Raw genomic sequence first — 14,299 nt, forward strand, 5'->3', positions numbered from 1 at the left:
GTGGAGGAGCCTTCAAGCAGTGCCAATCACAGCACCCGGCTCATTAGCAGTCATTGTCATGGCAACGGGTCTGCCAGAAAGTGGCTCGTTAGGCTGACAACTTCAGAGATGTTATATATAGATCTGGGTGTGGGGGGAGAGGGTGTGGAGTCTTGTGGATATGCCTTTCTTAGCACTCCTATTGCTGCTGGGTTTGGGGTGTAAGAAGACATAGAATAGGGGACCTTAAAACTCTCTGATTTGGCTGTTAAATCAAGAGCCTGACGACCACCCGTGAACGCCTGCAAGTAGCATTTGCTCGCTGCTTCAGAAGGTAAGAGGCAGGTGCTCCCAGAAGCATCTCGCAGGTGGAGGTGGTGTCCCGGGATGAACTTGAACTTGAAGAGTGGCAGAGGCTGTGGGGAGCTGAGTGTAGGGGTTGGTACAGCCCGGAGGCTGCAGACCCAACCTTGAGTCTTAAAATCATTTGTTTGAAGAGTTTGAGGTTAGAGGATAGGATCTTTCTCTTTCATAAGTAACTATGCAGTACAGCACTGTTTTTACAAATTGTGCTTATTGAGATTTTATAGTCCCTCCCAGTTTCCATCTCAGAGGTGATGCTTTCTCTCAGTTTCTCCCACTAACCTGAGTAGCTCCGGAGTAGAGTGAACGTAGGACTCAGCCAGGATGTGTGCTAAAAATGCAGACTCCCGGGTCCCAATTTGATGTAGTGTCGGGATCAGGGCCTAGGAATATGCATGTTGACCCATATCTGAGGTGTTGAATGGGTTGTCCCAGGGTGACCATGGTTTGAGAAACACTGCTGTAATGGCATTTTAAAAAATTTGTTTCCTCTTTTGCAGTGCTGGGGATCGAACCCAGGGCCTTATGCATGCTAGGCAAGTGCTCTGCCACCGAGCAACACCCACGGTGGGGATTTTTTTTTTTTTTTTTTTTTTCCCAGGTGCTGGGGATCGAACCCAGGGCCTTGTGCTTGCAAGGCAAGCACTCTACCAGCTGAGCTATCTCCCTAGCCCGGGATTTTGTTTTTGATCTCTAGGTGACAGCCCTTGCTTCTCTGCTTGACTTTTTCCCAGGGGGAATCAGTAGCCACCATTAAGATGCACATTTTTTTGGTTGTGTTGTTTTCAATAGGGAGACCAGGAAGTCAGCCTCCAGCTAGGGAACGTGACGGCTTGGAGGAGGGCGATGATGTTTTTGCACATCTCCCAGGGAAGACATATGCTCATTTGGAGACTGTGAGACAGGCAGGAGAATCAGGCCTAAGCTGTCATCCTCCTTGGGTGGGAACTGGGGTAGTCCAGGTGAAGTTGATTGTGGTCCCTTGGGAAGAGATGAGCCAAGGGTAGCCTGGCATTAGGGAGCTGGATAGAAGTCTCTAGAACAAACTAATACTTTTTTGTTCTGTTTTGTTTGTTTGATGCTAGGGATAGATCTCAGGGCCCCTTGTATGCTAAGCATGTTCTCTACCCCCAGCCCAAAGCTGACATTTTAAAGTAGTTTGGTTTTACCATTCAGTTAGCTGTGCAGCATTGGGCAAGTTATTAAGCCCTCTGGCTCTTAACATTCCTTGATTTAAAATGGGAATAGATACCATCTATGAGACAGGCTAGTTGTGAAGATAAGGGAATTGTGTGAAGAGCCAGGCCCAGTCCCTTGTGCACCGTAGACATTTGGTGACTGAGGAAAGTCATCACCAATGTGTGCAATTGGGGTCCCATCTCAGATCTCCCTGGAGAACCTAGCAGACTAGAGTTTTGAGGTGGTCTAGAAGCCTTGTAATATTACATATGAAATTGGGTAAAGTACAAAAACGAACAAGAATGTACATAGCAAACATTATACATAATGGTACCAAAGTAAAAAGAACCCAAAATGTCCATCCCTGGATGAATGGATAAACAAAATGTGGTATGTATATCCATACAATGGAATAATATTCAGATGTTTAAAAAGCGATGTACTGATACATGCTACAAGATGCAAGACCCTTGCACCCTTTTGGGAGTACAGCAGGTTGATATGTTTTCTTGTATTCTTAGAGAATATCTTTCATATACAGTTGAGCAGGTTGTTGACTGAATGAATAAGTGTGGGATGGAAAGGATCAAAACCCTGGTTGCACTTGGGTCCAGAATGGCTTCTCCCAGAGGAAAAGATAGGCTTTTATAATTCCCACAAAGTAATCTGTTTTAGAGTCAGAATTTCTGAGTTGGAGGAAACTACCTTCATTTTCTCCTACCTCTAATCTTCTCCCTGCTAGGTAGGGCCCCCTGCCCCCTCACTGTGTCACCTCTGCCTCCTGTCCCTATTCCCATGGGAAAGAGCCGACAGAATTGAAGGAGAGAAGCCACAGGACTGAGGAAGGGAAGGGAAGGATTTAACTTGGAAGGAAACTAATTAGAAGAAGTTATTTAGGAGAGACCTTAATTATTAGGTGTTTATCCACACTGTATCCTTCTGATGAATCCTGCCCCCGCCCTTCCACGGCCACTAAGAGTGAGGTAATGTTGGTGCTTTTGGCCTCTTAAATGTAGGTGGATCTAACTTCTGTCTTTACCATATCATTTTTATTGTGATAAAATGTACCTAAATTAAAATGGCCCATCCACGACTTTGCTACCTTTATGATATTAGGTAACCTGTGGCCACTGTCTAGTTCAGAACATTTTCATCACCCCAATGGGAAAACCTGGTACCCATTCTCCCTCCCCTGAGCCCTCAGCAACCACAAACTACCTCAGTCTCTATGACTTTGCTCGTTGTAGACATCTCATGTAAATGGACTTATATAATGTGGCCTTTGGTCTGACTTCTTTCAATTGGCATGATGTCTTCAAGCCTCCTCCATGTCCTAGTATGTATTAGTGCTCAGTTTCTTTTTATTTCTGAATACTGTTCTGTCGTGTGGGTGCATCAGATGTCACTTCTCCCTCCATCCATTGGAGGGGTATTTGAGTTGCTTCCACTTGGATGCCATTATGAAGAAGTTGTCATGAACATTTGCGTCTGATTTTTTATTTGACACTCGTTTTCAATTTGGGGGATGTATACCCAGTTGTCTCCACATCTTTTGTCTCCTCATTTGTTTGAGGTTAGTCAACAAGAGGAACTTCTTTCTAAGAAAGGAGGAGACAGGGGGCCTGTGGCTATCTCAGCAGATGGAGGTAGGGTGATCAGATGGCAGGCTGAGAGGGGACCCATGGCCATGTGGGTGTAGGGTGGAAGCCACCTTCACCGCATTGGTCAGATTGGGAAATCAGCTGCTGGCCTGGTTGCCCTTCTCCTGGCCGCTTTCAGCACCTGTTGGTATTTTCTGGCTTGGTATCAGGGTACCTTTCCTGAGGCTCCTGCATTTCCTAGGTAGGGAAGACTTCAGGGTAGTTATTGTACCTCCTTGGTCATCCATGTCCTCACATGTCAACTGGGGTTTCTTCTGACACCACAGGGTTATATAGATAAATTACCCAAAGTCGTTTAAAGAGAAGAGTTGCGTGCAGCTGTGAAGAACAAGGAACAGGGTCCTTCTGCTCTTTCATAAGTGGGTCACCGAGGGGCAGGATGTTCAGTCCACCTGCTTTCCAGCCTGCAGAAGGCTCGGTCTCCTCACTGCCCAGCCTGCTCAACAGCACACGTTAGTCTGTACCTAAATGTGTTGCCCTTCCCTGCAGCTGTTCCTGGGGTTGTCTTGGAAACAGAAACCTCAGAGAAGTAACTGTTGATGGTGACATTTCCGATGTGAAGGGGACGTTGGGGTGGAGGGCTGTGCACTCTCCTCTCCTGAGCTTCACCTCACAGATGGTGGAGCCTGCGGGAAGCCTTGTCCCACTTGGACCCCCTTTCCAATGGGAACCCCATGTACTGAGCACTCCTGGTGGCAGACCCTCTCCTGGTTGCCAGGTGTATTACTGTCAATCTCCCCTGCATCTTCCACAGCTGGGCTGATGTTGGCATCTTTCATTTCTGGCTGTCATTGGCCTGAGGCCATGTGGTTGTCCTGTGGCCTAGGTGGAGGGCTGACCCTGAGACATTCTGAGCCGGGGGCTGGAAGGTTGTTTTCACAGTGCCTCTGGGCCCCTCCCTCTGCAGCCCTTTGCTGGCCGTGCGAGTTTCTGAACCTGACTCAACACCCTTGAACAACTTCCCATTTCAGACACGTGTTATTCAGATGAGCACCGATGTTGCTGTCCCCTCTTGGATGTTCTGGAATTCTAGACTCAAGGAAAGGGGATCTGGCATCTTAGCCCTTTGATTCTAGAATAGTTGTCTTTAGTCAAACCCACTTTTTTTAGGGGGGGGTACCAGAGTTTGAACCAGGGGCACTTAACAACTGAGCCACATTCCCCCAGCCCTTTCTATTTTTTATTTCGAGACAGGGTCTCGCTAAGTCACTGAGGCTCAATCTTTAATCCTCCTGCCTCAGCCTCCCAAACTGCTGGGATTACAGGTGTGCATCACTGTGCCGATTTTAAACCCTCATTCTTAAGACCCCTGGCCCTCCTGTGACTACTTCCACCTGCCCCAACCAACACGTGCAACTACTATATGGGGATAATTCTCTCTCTCTCTCTCTCTCTCTCTCTCTCTCTCTCTCTCTCTCTCTCTCTCTCTCTCTCTCTCTCTCTCTCTCTCTGTCCTTACTTATCATTAGGTGATTTGTCTTGCTTGTACTCTGGCCATCTTCCAATCTGGGAGAGGCCAGAGCAGCGTGTGGAAGCCCAAGTGGCCCTGCTCAAGTGTGTGCCTGTGCTTAATGGACATGCGGTGTTGGAGCGCAGACAACCTGGCGGGACACCGAGCCGCTTTCGGCCTGCCAGCTGTGCACCTCACTGTTGCTTGTTTAGAAAAAGGAATCAAAGCAGCTTTGTGGGTTAGCAGGAGCAGGTGTGGAAGACGGAAGCATCCAGGGCATAGGAGAAAGCTTTTAATTAAGTTGTGAAAATTCAGAATGAAACCTACACCGGGGCCAGAGGCGGGCCGTGTTGACTGGCGATCCCAGGAGAAGCTGGGATTTGCTCATCCCCCCTGACGGCACACAGGCCGCCACCGGAAGCAGAGACGCGAGGTGTTACTGTGTTCACAAAGCGGAGAGAAGCCTGCCAGCGCGTCTCCCACGGCTCCCTTTCAATTTATTATCCTGTTTTCTGAAGCACTGGTCATCAGTGACCAAAAGAAACCACCCCTGTGGGCACTGCTGAGGGATGTGGGGGTCTTGGGGGAGCTGATGGCCTTTAACGTTTCTGGACAGACTCCGACTTTGCTGAGAAACCCACTGCCCTTCTCCTCTTGTGGTTAGAATTCTGACTTTTATCAGTTTGCTTTCTTCAAAAAACCCAGCAATTGCATAGACTCATTTGGCCCCTCAGTCTCTATTTTAAAATATTCTTTATCTAAGAACCTTCATTTTTGTGCTTATTGGAGAAAATTTAGATGGAACAGATAAATAGAAAGAAGAGAATAACAATCACCCATGTCCCACCACCAAGCAATCGCAGGTGCCTTTTAGTTTGTGTCTATTTTACATCTAGTTTCTCTGACATATATATTTTTCTCTGATTGTTTTTTAAATAAAGTAATACCTTTCATGGTTTAAAGAATCAAATATATGTAACTACAGTCAGTGTGAAGACAGTGTCTCTTTTGTCTTAGAATCTCAGTTCTCTTTGCCAGGGTGATTTGGACAGTTGGTGAGAAAAATCCCCCAGAGCTGGACTTTCTGGATCCAGCTCTTCATGGGTTCCCAGTGTTGTTATAGAATATTTTACATCTCACTTTGTCGCGACTTGCATTAATTACTTCTGTTAGGTCTGCACAACAGGCCTGGGGCTTCGTGTGCTGCTGTGCTCAGTGGTCCTGTGGATTCTAGGCTTCAGTTCCACAGCGGGAGCACACAGAGTGACAGGGGCCCCTGGCAAGCTGAGCACCCCCAACACCACTGTGGTTGACTTCATAGGGGTCCCAGGAGTAGAAAGCCCAGCTCCGCTAGCTAACTGGCATTTCCCTCTGTGCTGAAGGAGAGTGGTCCCTTCAGCAAAGGGCCCTCACAGGAACCATTGCACCTCATGCTGCATGCTCATGCAGCCCCTGAGTTCACACCTGTGTCACCTGACCTCCCCCCAGGGAGGCCCATGGGCCATGCTGTTCCCAACATCAAGCAATTTTAGGGTAACTTCTTCAGCCTCTGACTTTCCGGTTTAAAAACAAGTTGCAAAAATGCCAATCTTGAGTGACCTTTTGTTTGCTCTTCAACAGAAGCCTGGAATGGTACCCCCTCCGCCAGGAGAGGAAAGCCAGACGGTCGTCCTTCCACCTGGCTGGCAGAGCTACTTGTCTCCGCAGGGCCGGCGTTACTATGTCAACACGACCACCAATGGTGAGTCCTGCTTGAGGAGCAGCCTGCACTAGCCCAGTGTCTGTCTTTCTGGAAGGGTGATTTTTCTCCTCCTTTCATTACATCCCACCCCTGCCCCCTGGTTTTCAGGCATTTTCCTTCAAAATCTGTGCTCAGGGGCGACAGTAGAGTCCTGCTTACCCCACAGTGTGGGTACTAGGGGTCCAAGTCTGGGGCTGTAGTTCCAAGAGAATCTTCCAGGGGAAGTCTGCCCTTGGAGGTTCAGCTCATCTCTAGAACCTCACACCCACCCTGGGCATCTTCGTGGAATCCTCCCTCGGGATTCGAGGCTGTGTTTCCAAACAACATCTCCCAAGTTTTCCAAAGGAATCTCAAAGCTGATTTAGATCAAGCTAAACGAGTTTAAGCTATGACCTATTTTCTTAGAATTTTGAATATTCTAATGATACTGATGCTCCAAAACAGGGTTTGCAAATATGTAATTTCCCTGATTTTATTGTAATATCTTCTCTTTACCGAACTCTCTCGCTGGCTGAAGTTTCTCAGAATGTCTTTCAGTAAATGCTGGGGCTATGCCTGGATTATTTATCCTATTAGATAGCACAGGTTTCATGTGCATTTCTGAGCTGAGTAGGTCTGCACTCCCACATCCCTAAGTATTATGAACTTCCTGGATTTCCAAATGACTCCAGGATTCCTGGATATAGGCTGGAGGAGATTTATCAAAGGGCGTGCCATGTGGCAGCTTCTATCAGGACACCATTTAAGTTGTGGGTCAAGGGCAGGGCAGGACAAACCAGCTAAGAGCCCAGTGTCTTAGCCTGCATGATTCCCCAAGGACTTACCCATGAGTTAACCTGGAGAATCAGCCCAAGGAAAGTTAAATATGGAAGGAGTCATAGACACGTGGGCCAAGGTGGAACATGAAATTCTACCCAAGTCACCCTGTTGGCTCAGCCAAGGCTCTTCACTTCTTCCATCTGTGCCTGACTTCATAGCCAGCTCTTGCCCCTGGGGAGGGGATCGTTAACATGGCTCATGATTGTGAGCCGAGCCTTCACGGGAGGAAGTGACTGGAGAGCCAGCTGCTGTTCAAAGGGAGACACAAAGGAAACTGACAGCTGCCACTCTGGGCATCTGGTTTATTTGTATCCCCTGGCAACCTGACCTTCTGCAAGCTCAACTGGGGTGTTCTAAATGAAGAGGTAACCAGAGTTTCTAGGAAAAGGGAAGTAAGACTATTTCTAACCGTCTTAATCTCCTGCTTCCTCAAAATGCATGAGCAGTTCAACCTAATATCTGAGACTTGAAGTTTCAGAGAACCGTGTTTGTAAGCAGTTTCCCCTGTGGGATGCAGAATTTGGACTATATGATCTTGTGATCATCAAGAACTTGGATATATTGTCCCAAATTAGCCACTCCATTGCTAAAGGGGATGGGGGGAAAGTGGCTTTCTCAAATCAACCTCTTCATTTATCTTTCTTTTTTTTAATTATATAATAGTATATTGTTTGGGTAAAAAAATTTCATGAGTACAAATAGAATTCAAATTAACAATAAAATCCCTGGTCCTGTTCTCTAGAGCTTTTTATCACACATCTCCTTTCAGATATTTGTATTCTCTCACATATGTATGTTTATTCTCTTAAAATAAATTGAAAAGTACTATCCATGCTGTCCTTTAAATTACCTTATTTATTTATTTATTGGGAAGGGGGGTATTGAGAATTGAGCCCATGGGGCACTGAGCCACATCCCCAGCTCTTTTTGGTATTTTATTCAGAGACAGGGTCTCACTGAGTTGCTTCGTGCCTCACTAAGTTGCTGAGGCTTTGAACTCACCATCCTCATGCCTCAACCTCCTGAGCCGCTGGGATTACAGGCATGTACCCCTGTGCCCAGCATTAAATGACTTTCGAAATGTACTGTGGGCATCTTTCTATGCTTTGTACATCTCATCCTGATTCATTCTTTTTAAGGGGTGTGTAATAGGCAATAGTTGATGGCATGAGGGTGCCACCATTAATCAATAGCACTGTATTTACCCACATCAATAGCTGGTGTCTGGCAGCTTTCTTCCAGGGTTCAGACTTTAGTATATGCCACTGGGGCAGAACTTTCTTGCATGTCTTGGGGTACAGTGATCTCAGGGAATCTCCAGCTCATGGGTCGACAGACTTTCTCTCCAAAGGACCAGGTAATAAATATTTCAGGTTCATGGTCTCTGTCATGGCTACTCAACTCTACCATTGCGGCGTTAAACCCCACAGGTGATTTGTAAATGAATGCATATAGCTCTGTTCTAATAGAATTTTATTTAGGGATACCGAAATGTGTGAATTTCAAATAACTTTTATGTGTTGTGAAATGTCATTCTTTTGATTCTTTTCAACCATTTAAAAATGCAAAAGAGGTGGGCTCAGTGGTGTGTGTCTTTAATCCCAGCTACTGGGGAGACTGAGGCAGGAGGATCATAAATTCCAGGTCAGTCTTGAACCCTGTCTCAAAATTAAAAATAAATAAAAAGGGTTGGGGATGTAGCTCAGTGGTAGAGTGCCCTTGGTCTCAATCCCCAATCCATACACACACACAAAAAGCTGATTTTAATTCCCAAATTAAATGGGTCTTATAATAACAAGGCTGCACAGGTTGGCCCACATGGTGTTGTGGGTTATCCATCACCCCTTACTTAGCCTTCCTTGCCTTCTTTTTTTGTGCTGGGAAGGGATCTTAGCTCCTCGGTCTTACATTCTAGATACTGCCAGCTTTACTCATTATGTAGTTGTTTAATTCACCATTTATTTGCTCCATTGCTTGAGCCATCATTCATTCAACACATGCTTTTTGAGCCTTGAAAATGTACCAGGCAGAGTATCCCTGCCCTCAAATTGTTGCCTTCTTATAGTGGAAACAGATTTTAAATGAATACCTACTTGACTGCAATCCTGAGAAGGACCATGAAGGACAAGTCCAGGCTATTTGAAAAGACCCATGACCCTCTGTCACAGAGAGCCAATTGAGTCAGGGGAGGCTTCCTGGAGGAGGGGTACCTTTCTGCAGGAAAGTCCCTATTGCAGTATCTACTGTTCTTCTCATACCTGTGTTCTTCTCACCTCCCGACTCCTAGAGGCATCTGTGTCTGTCCCTCACTGCTGGGCCAGCCCTGTCCCAGTTTCTGCCCCAACTCTTGGGTCTCTCATGTCCCCCTGCACGCTAAAGCACATTCTCCCGTACCTCCAAGTCGCCAGACCCACCACCCCCTGTTAAAGCCACAGCAGGCCATTCCTTTCTTCCTCTGTGTCTACCTTTCTTCCAAATATAGTCATACCTGGGCATCTGCAGGGATTGCTTCCGGACTCCTGGATAAAAAAATCCATGGACGCTCAAGTCCCTTACATAAGGTGACATAATATTTGCATATAACCTACAAACACCTCCCTATATACTTTCAATCATCTCCAGATTGCTCATAATACCTAATACAAAGTCAACGCTATATAAATAGTTGTTATACTGTATCATTTAGGGAATAATGACAAGAAAAATTGTCAGTGTGTGTGCAGCACAACACAAATGTTTTAACACTGAGCATTGTCGGTCCCTGGAGGGTGGCAGAATCCACCCAGGCAGAACTCACAGATAGGGAGGGCCACCTGTCCTAGTCTTCCTCACTTAATCCCTAATCTTCTCTCTCCCAGAGGGCCCTTGGGCATTATAGGTGTTCTGTCCCCTTTTTTATGCCACCTACAGATATAGGCATCTGAAAGCCTCATTTACATTTGTATCCCCTTGCTCTGGCTAATCTTCTTACTTCCACATTCATTTAGGATTTCATGCATGGGAACTGTCAGTGCTAGCCACTGTGTCAGACTCTGGGCATACGCAGTCAAGCAAGACATCATCACTGCTTTCAGAGACTACAGTTCTTTTTTATCTTTTATTTTTATTTTTATCTTTTTGGTACCTGGGACTGAACCCAGGGGTGCTTACCCACTGAGCCACATCTTCAGTCCTTTTTATTTTTTTTATTTTGAGACAGGGTCTCACTAAGTTACTTAGGGCCTTGCTAAGTTACTGAGATTGGTCTTGAACTTGTCATCCCCCTGCCTCAGCCTCCTGAGCCGCTGGGATTGCAGGTGTGCAACACTGCACCCAGCCAGAGACTATAGTTGTAATAGGGCCAGAGAAATACAGACATCAAAAAGCATTGTGGGTATTGGCACCAAAATTTGGGCACTCAAAGGAGAGACTAGTCAACTTTATCTGGGAATCAAACAAACCTTTGAGGCAGGACCCCTCAACTCAGACACTCTTAAGTTGACATTATAGCCCAGGCAGAGGGCAAGGCAGCAGGAAAAAGACTGGCATATGTACTTGGCATTGGTAAGGAATAAAGAGGTGAAACAAAGTTAGGGGTCTGACCTATAAAAGGCCCCTTGAGGCATTTTGAAGAGCAGGGTCTTTATCCCCTGAGCAGTAGGAAGCCCTGGAATGTTCCCAAGCAGTGGAGCAACATGATGAGAATATTGCAACAAGATTACTTATGTGGCAGAGTGAAAGATCTAAGAGCAGGAAGCATGGATTCTGACAACCTAAATGAGAAGAGAAATATTGAGGTCAAACAGCAGTCTACAGCAGTAGCTAGAAAGGAGAAGGTGGAATCTGTCAGGCAGTGTGTGGCAGGTCAGGAACAGGGAGAGCTTGGATTCTTGCTGGTTTCTTGCCATGCATAGGGGATGCCAGAGAGCAGGTTTGGAAGAAAGAAAAGGAATCCATGTTGGGTTTATGCTTCCTGGGGGGACCTTGAGCGGGAGATGAGTAGCAGTTTTTTGGATGGATGGATCTGTGACTCAAGGGACATCTGAGCCATGGGAGTTTGGGGGAGCCCTATGGCTGCATAGCCAGGCATGCAGAGGACAGAATGGATTTCACCCCTATTTTTTCCCTTGGGCTGATCACCATTGTGCAGACCAACCCGCAAAACCGCATGGGATAGTCTAGAATTTGTGTTTCTTTAGCAGAGAGCTGCTGAGGTCACCCAGGGCAGGCCTACAGGAGAGATCCCTGTAGCACATGGTTTAAGGGAGGGGCCAAAGGAGACTTTAAAGGAATTACCAAATATGAAGAATCCAGGAACAGCAGTGTCATGAAAGGCAAGGGAGAAAAGATTGCCAAGAGAGGGGAAGGCAGAGACACACTGAAGTACAGATCAGATTTATGGTAGGGTGATGGTTGAAGTCACTGGGGAAAGTGCAGATTATTTAGTAGATGATGTCTAGGAAATGAGCCAGATGGCTAACAGGAAGTTTCAGTGGGTAAGTTAATGTAATAAGGCTATTGCTTTCATATACACTCACCAAAGCCATCAGCATGATTCATGTAACTTTGGGAAGTCCCCATCGCCCTTATTTCCCCACAGCTGGTGGCTCCCCTGGGTGTTTTGTCCTGCAGAGTGGCGGAGTTCAGCCCCAGGAACTCCAGGGGTTCTGGTATCAGGAAATGGGTCGTCCTGCAGCGTCTAGGAAAGTCCTTCATTCTCCACCAAAGTCAATGCTTTGGCTACCTTGGGACTGTTGTGGTTCACGGAGAGTGAGCTGGTACCTGTAGCCTACCCCATCCAGAGGGTTCGTGTTACAGGACTTAGTCTGGTCAGGCTCCTTTAACAAAATGCCATAGATGGTGTGGCTTATAAACCACAGAATTCACTCTCAAAGTTCAGGAGCCTGAGAAGTCCAAGGTCAAGGTTCCAGGAGATATCGTGACAGCCTGCTTTCTGATTCATACAGATCTGCCTTCTTGGAGGAAGGGACAGACAAGATCCCTTGGGTCTCCTTGAGAAGAGCACAAATCCCAGGAGAGTGGAGCCTTGTGACCTAAGCATAGCCATCCTAGGGATCACCTTCCAAATCATCTACCACAGTGATACAGCCCACAGGCCAAATTCAACTCAAGGCCCACTTTTGTAAAGAAAGGTGAATTTTGGAGTGAGGGTGGTACCGGGAATTGAACTCAGGGCACTCGACCACTGAGCCACATCCCCAGCCCTATTTTGTATTTTATTTAGAGACAGGGTCTCACTGAGTTGCTTAATGCCTCACTTGGCTGAGGCTGGCTTTGAACTCACAATCCTCCTGTCTCAGCCTCCTGAGCCACTGGGATTACAGGCATGCACCACCATGTCTGACTATAAATAAAGCTTTATTGGAACACAGTCTTGCCCTTTTGTTTCTCTGCTGGCTATGGCTGCTTTGCACGGTGATGGCAGACTTGCATAACTGCAGCAGAGACTGTGGGGCATATACAGTCTAAAATAATTATGTCTGGCCCTTGGTGGAAGAAGTTTGATATCCCTGGCCTAACAAATAAAACCCATTCATTTTGTTCTCCATGTGATAAAGGTGTTTGCTCAAGGTTTCCTGGCAGCAAGTAAGCCAGCCTATGATGGGATTCCCAGTCTTCAGGGGGTTTTTATTGTTTGTTTGTTTGGTTGGTTGGTTGGTTGGTTTTGGGTTTTTGTTTTGTCTTGTTTTGTTTTTGTCTCAGCATTTAGAAGGACGGGCATGGGGTCAGTGACTTATCTGGGCATAAGGATAGGTGAGCTCATGGATTAGTAGATAAGGAAGGTCACTGGAAAAAACAGTTTTAAGAGATTACCTACCCATCTCGTTTGAGCATCAACTGAAACCCAAAGGAACTGGCAATTGTCTTTAAGCTCTTTTGACAATGAGTCTTTGTCTATAAAGGTTTTATTATGTTTGCGATTGAAATCTGATATGGCCTAAACCAGATTTTGAGCTTTTGGACTCATTTGCCAAATAGTAATTTTCTTGATTTCTTGTTTTAATTTTTCTTTAAATGGGTAGATTCCAATTTAACTTTATTACACCAGGAACTAATGTGAGTTTTCCAGAAGAACACTTTAAAAAAGCATTCCTTGAGTTTTTCTTTGTTACAAATAATTGGATACTTTTCTAAATCCCCAAATAGAACAGCCCTGATAATTCCCTGTTAATAAAAGTTACCCCAAGAAGCTTCTACGCCCAAAAACACCAGTCTGTTTTCTTTTGTCCATCTGTGTTGAACAAATGTGAGCCTAAAAAGATGTTTGTGTTTGGCACATTCGATTGATGAAATTAGGTTTTGTGGTTTTCTTTTCTTTTCTTTTTTTTTTTTTGTGTGTGTGTATGTATGTGTGTGTGCACGCATACATGCAAGTCAGCATACTTGCGTGTGATCCTTATTTTGGCTTTATGGTTTTTCTTTAGTGAACTCTTTGTGGAAGGCTGTTGACTCGACAGCTTGCTGTTAATCTGCTTCAGTGTGGGATTTGCTCTTTCTTCCAGAGCATCCATTTAAGTTTGCAATGTTTAGGTAATATTTAAATATAGATTGCACCCCTCATTTCCACCAGTTTTTAAGACCAATAATCTCTAGTTTGTGGTGAATACTAGTGGGTTACTGAGTCTACTTTGTGGTGAATATTAATGGGTTATCTTCAAAAAGTTGAAGATCCACAAAAGTCAAAAGACAAAGGAGACGGATTTTGTAGTTTTCTCTATTCTGAGAAGCTGAGTTACTTGGGAAAGACTTCTTGGTAAACAATGTGAGGATGCACCTCTTAGCTATTGATCAGAGTCACTGATTAGCAGCAAAAAGTTCAGCTGGGGAAGTGGGGCATAAAGAAATGTGTGGAATATAATCCAGCAATTTTACTCCTAGCATGTGCCCAAGAGAATTGAAAAGTTGTTTCCACACAAAAACACGTGTGAACTTCATGCACTTCAGCAGTCTCATGATGGCCAGAAACACGCACAGTGTCCATCAACTGATGGATGGATAAATAAAACATGGTACATGCACAAAATGGAATTTAGCCGCAAGAAAGGAACCACGTTTGCTGCAACACGGTGAACCTTGGAAACATCAGGCGAAGCTAAGACAGACACA

General features: G+C 45.6%; 1 protein-coding gene across 15 annotated transcripts in view; it reads left to right on the forward strand.

Annotated features, from left to right (window-relative positions):
* Nucleotides 1-14,299, forward strand: part of GAS7 (growth arrest specific 7) — a 229,584-nt gene that overhangs the window by 138,494 nt on the left and 76,791 nt on the right. For 13 of the 15 annotated variants that reach the window (XM_079134064.1, XM_079134055.1, XM_079134058.1 and 10 more), the window contains exon 2: nt 6,253-6,373. In XM_079134064.1, coding sequence (XP_078990190.1) covers nt 6,253-6,373 — 121 coding nt within the window. Of the gene's footprint in view, nt 1-171; nt 314-6,252; nt 6,374-14,299 lie in introns of those variants that run through there. The other 2 variants (XM_079134062.1, XM_079134070.1) reach the window with 2 other exon arrangements.

Source organism: Sciurus vulgaris, assembly GCF_902686455.1.
Source record: "Sciurus vulgaris genome assembly, chromosome: 3".
NCBI classification, from domain to species: domain Eukaryota; kingdom Metazoa; phylum Chordata; class Mammalia; order Rodentia; family Sciuridae; genus Sciurus; species Sciurus vulgaris.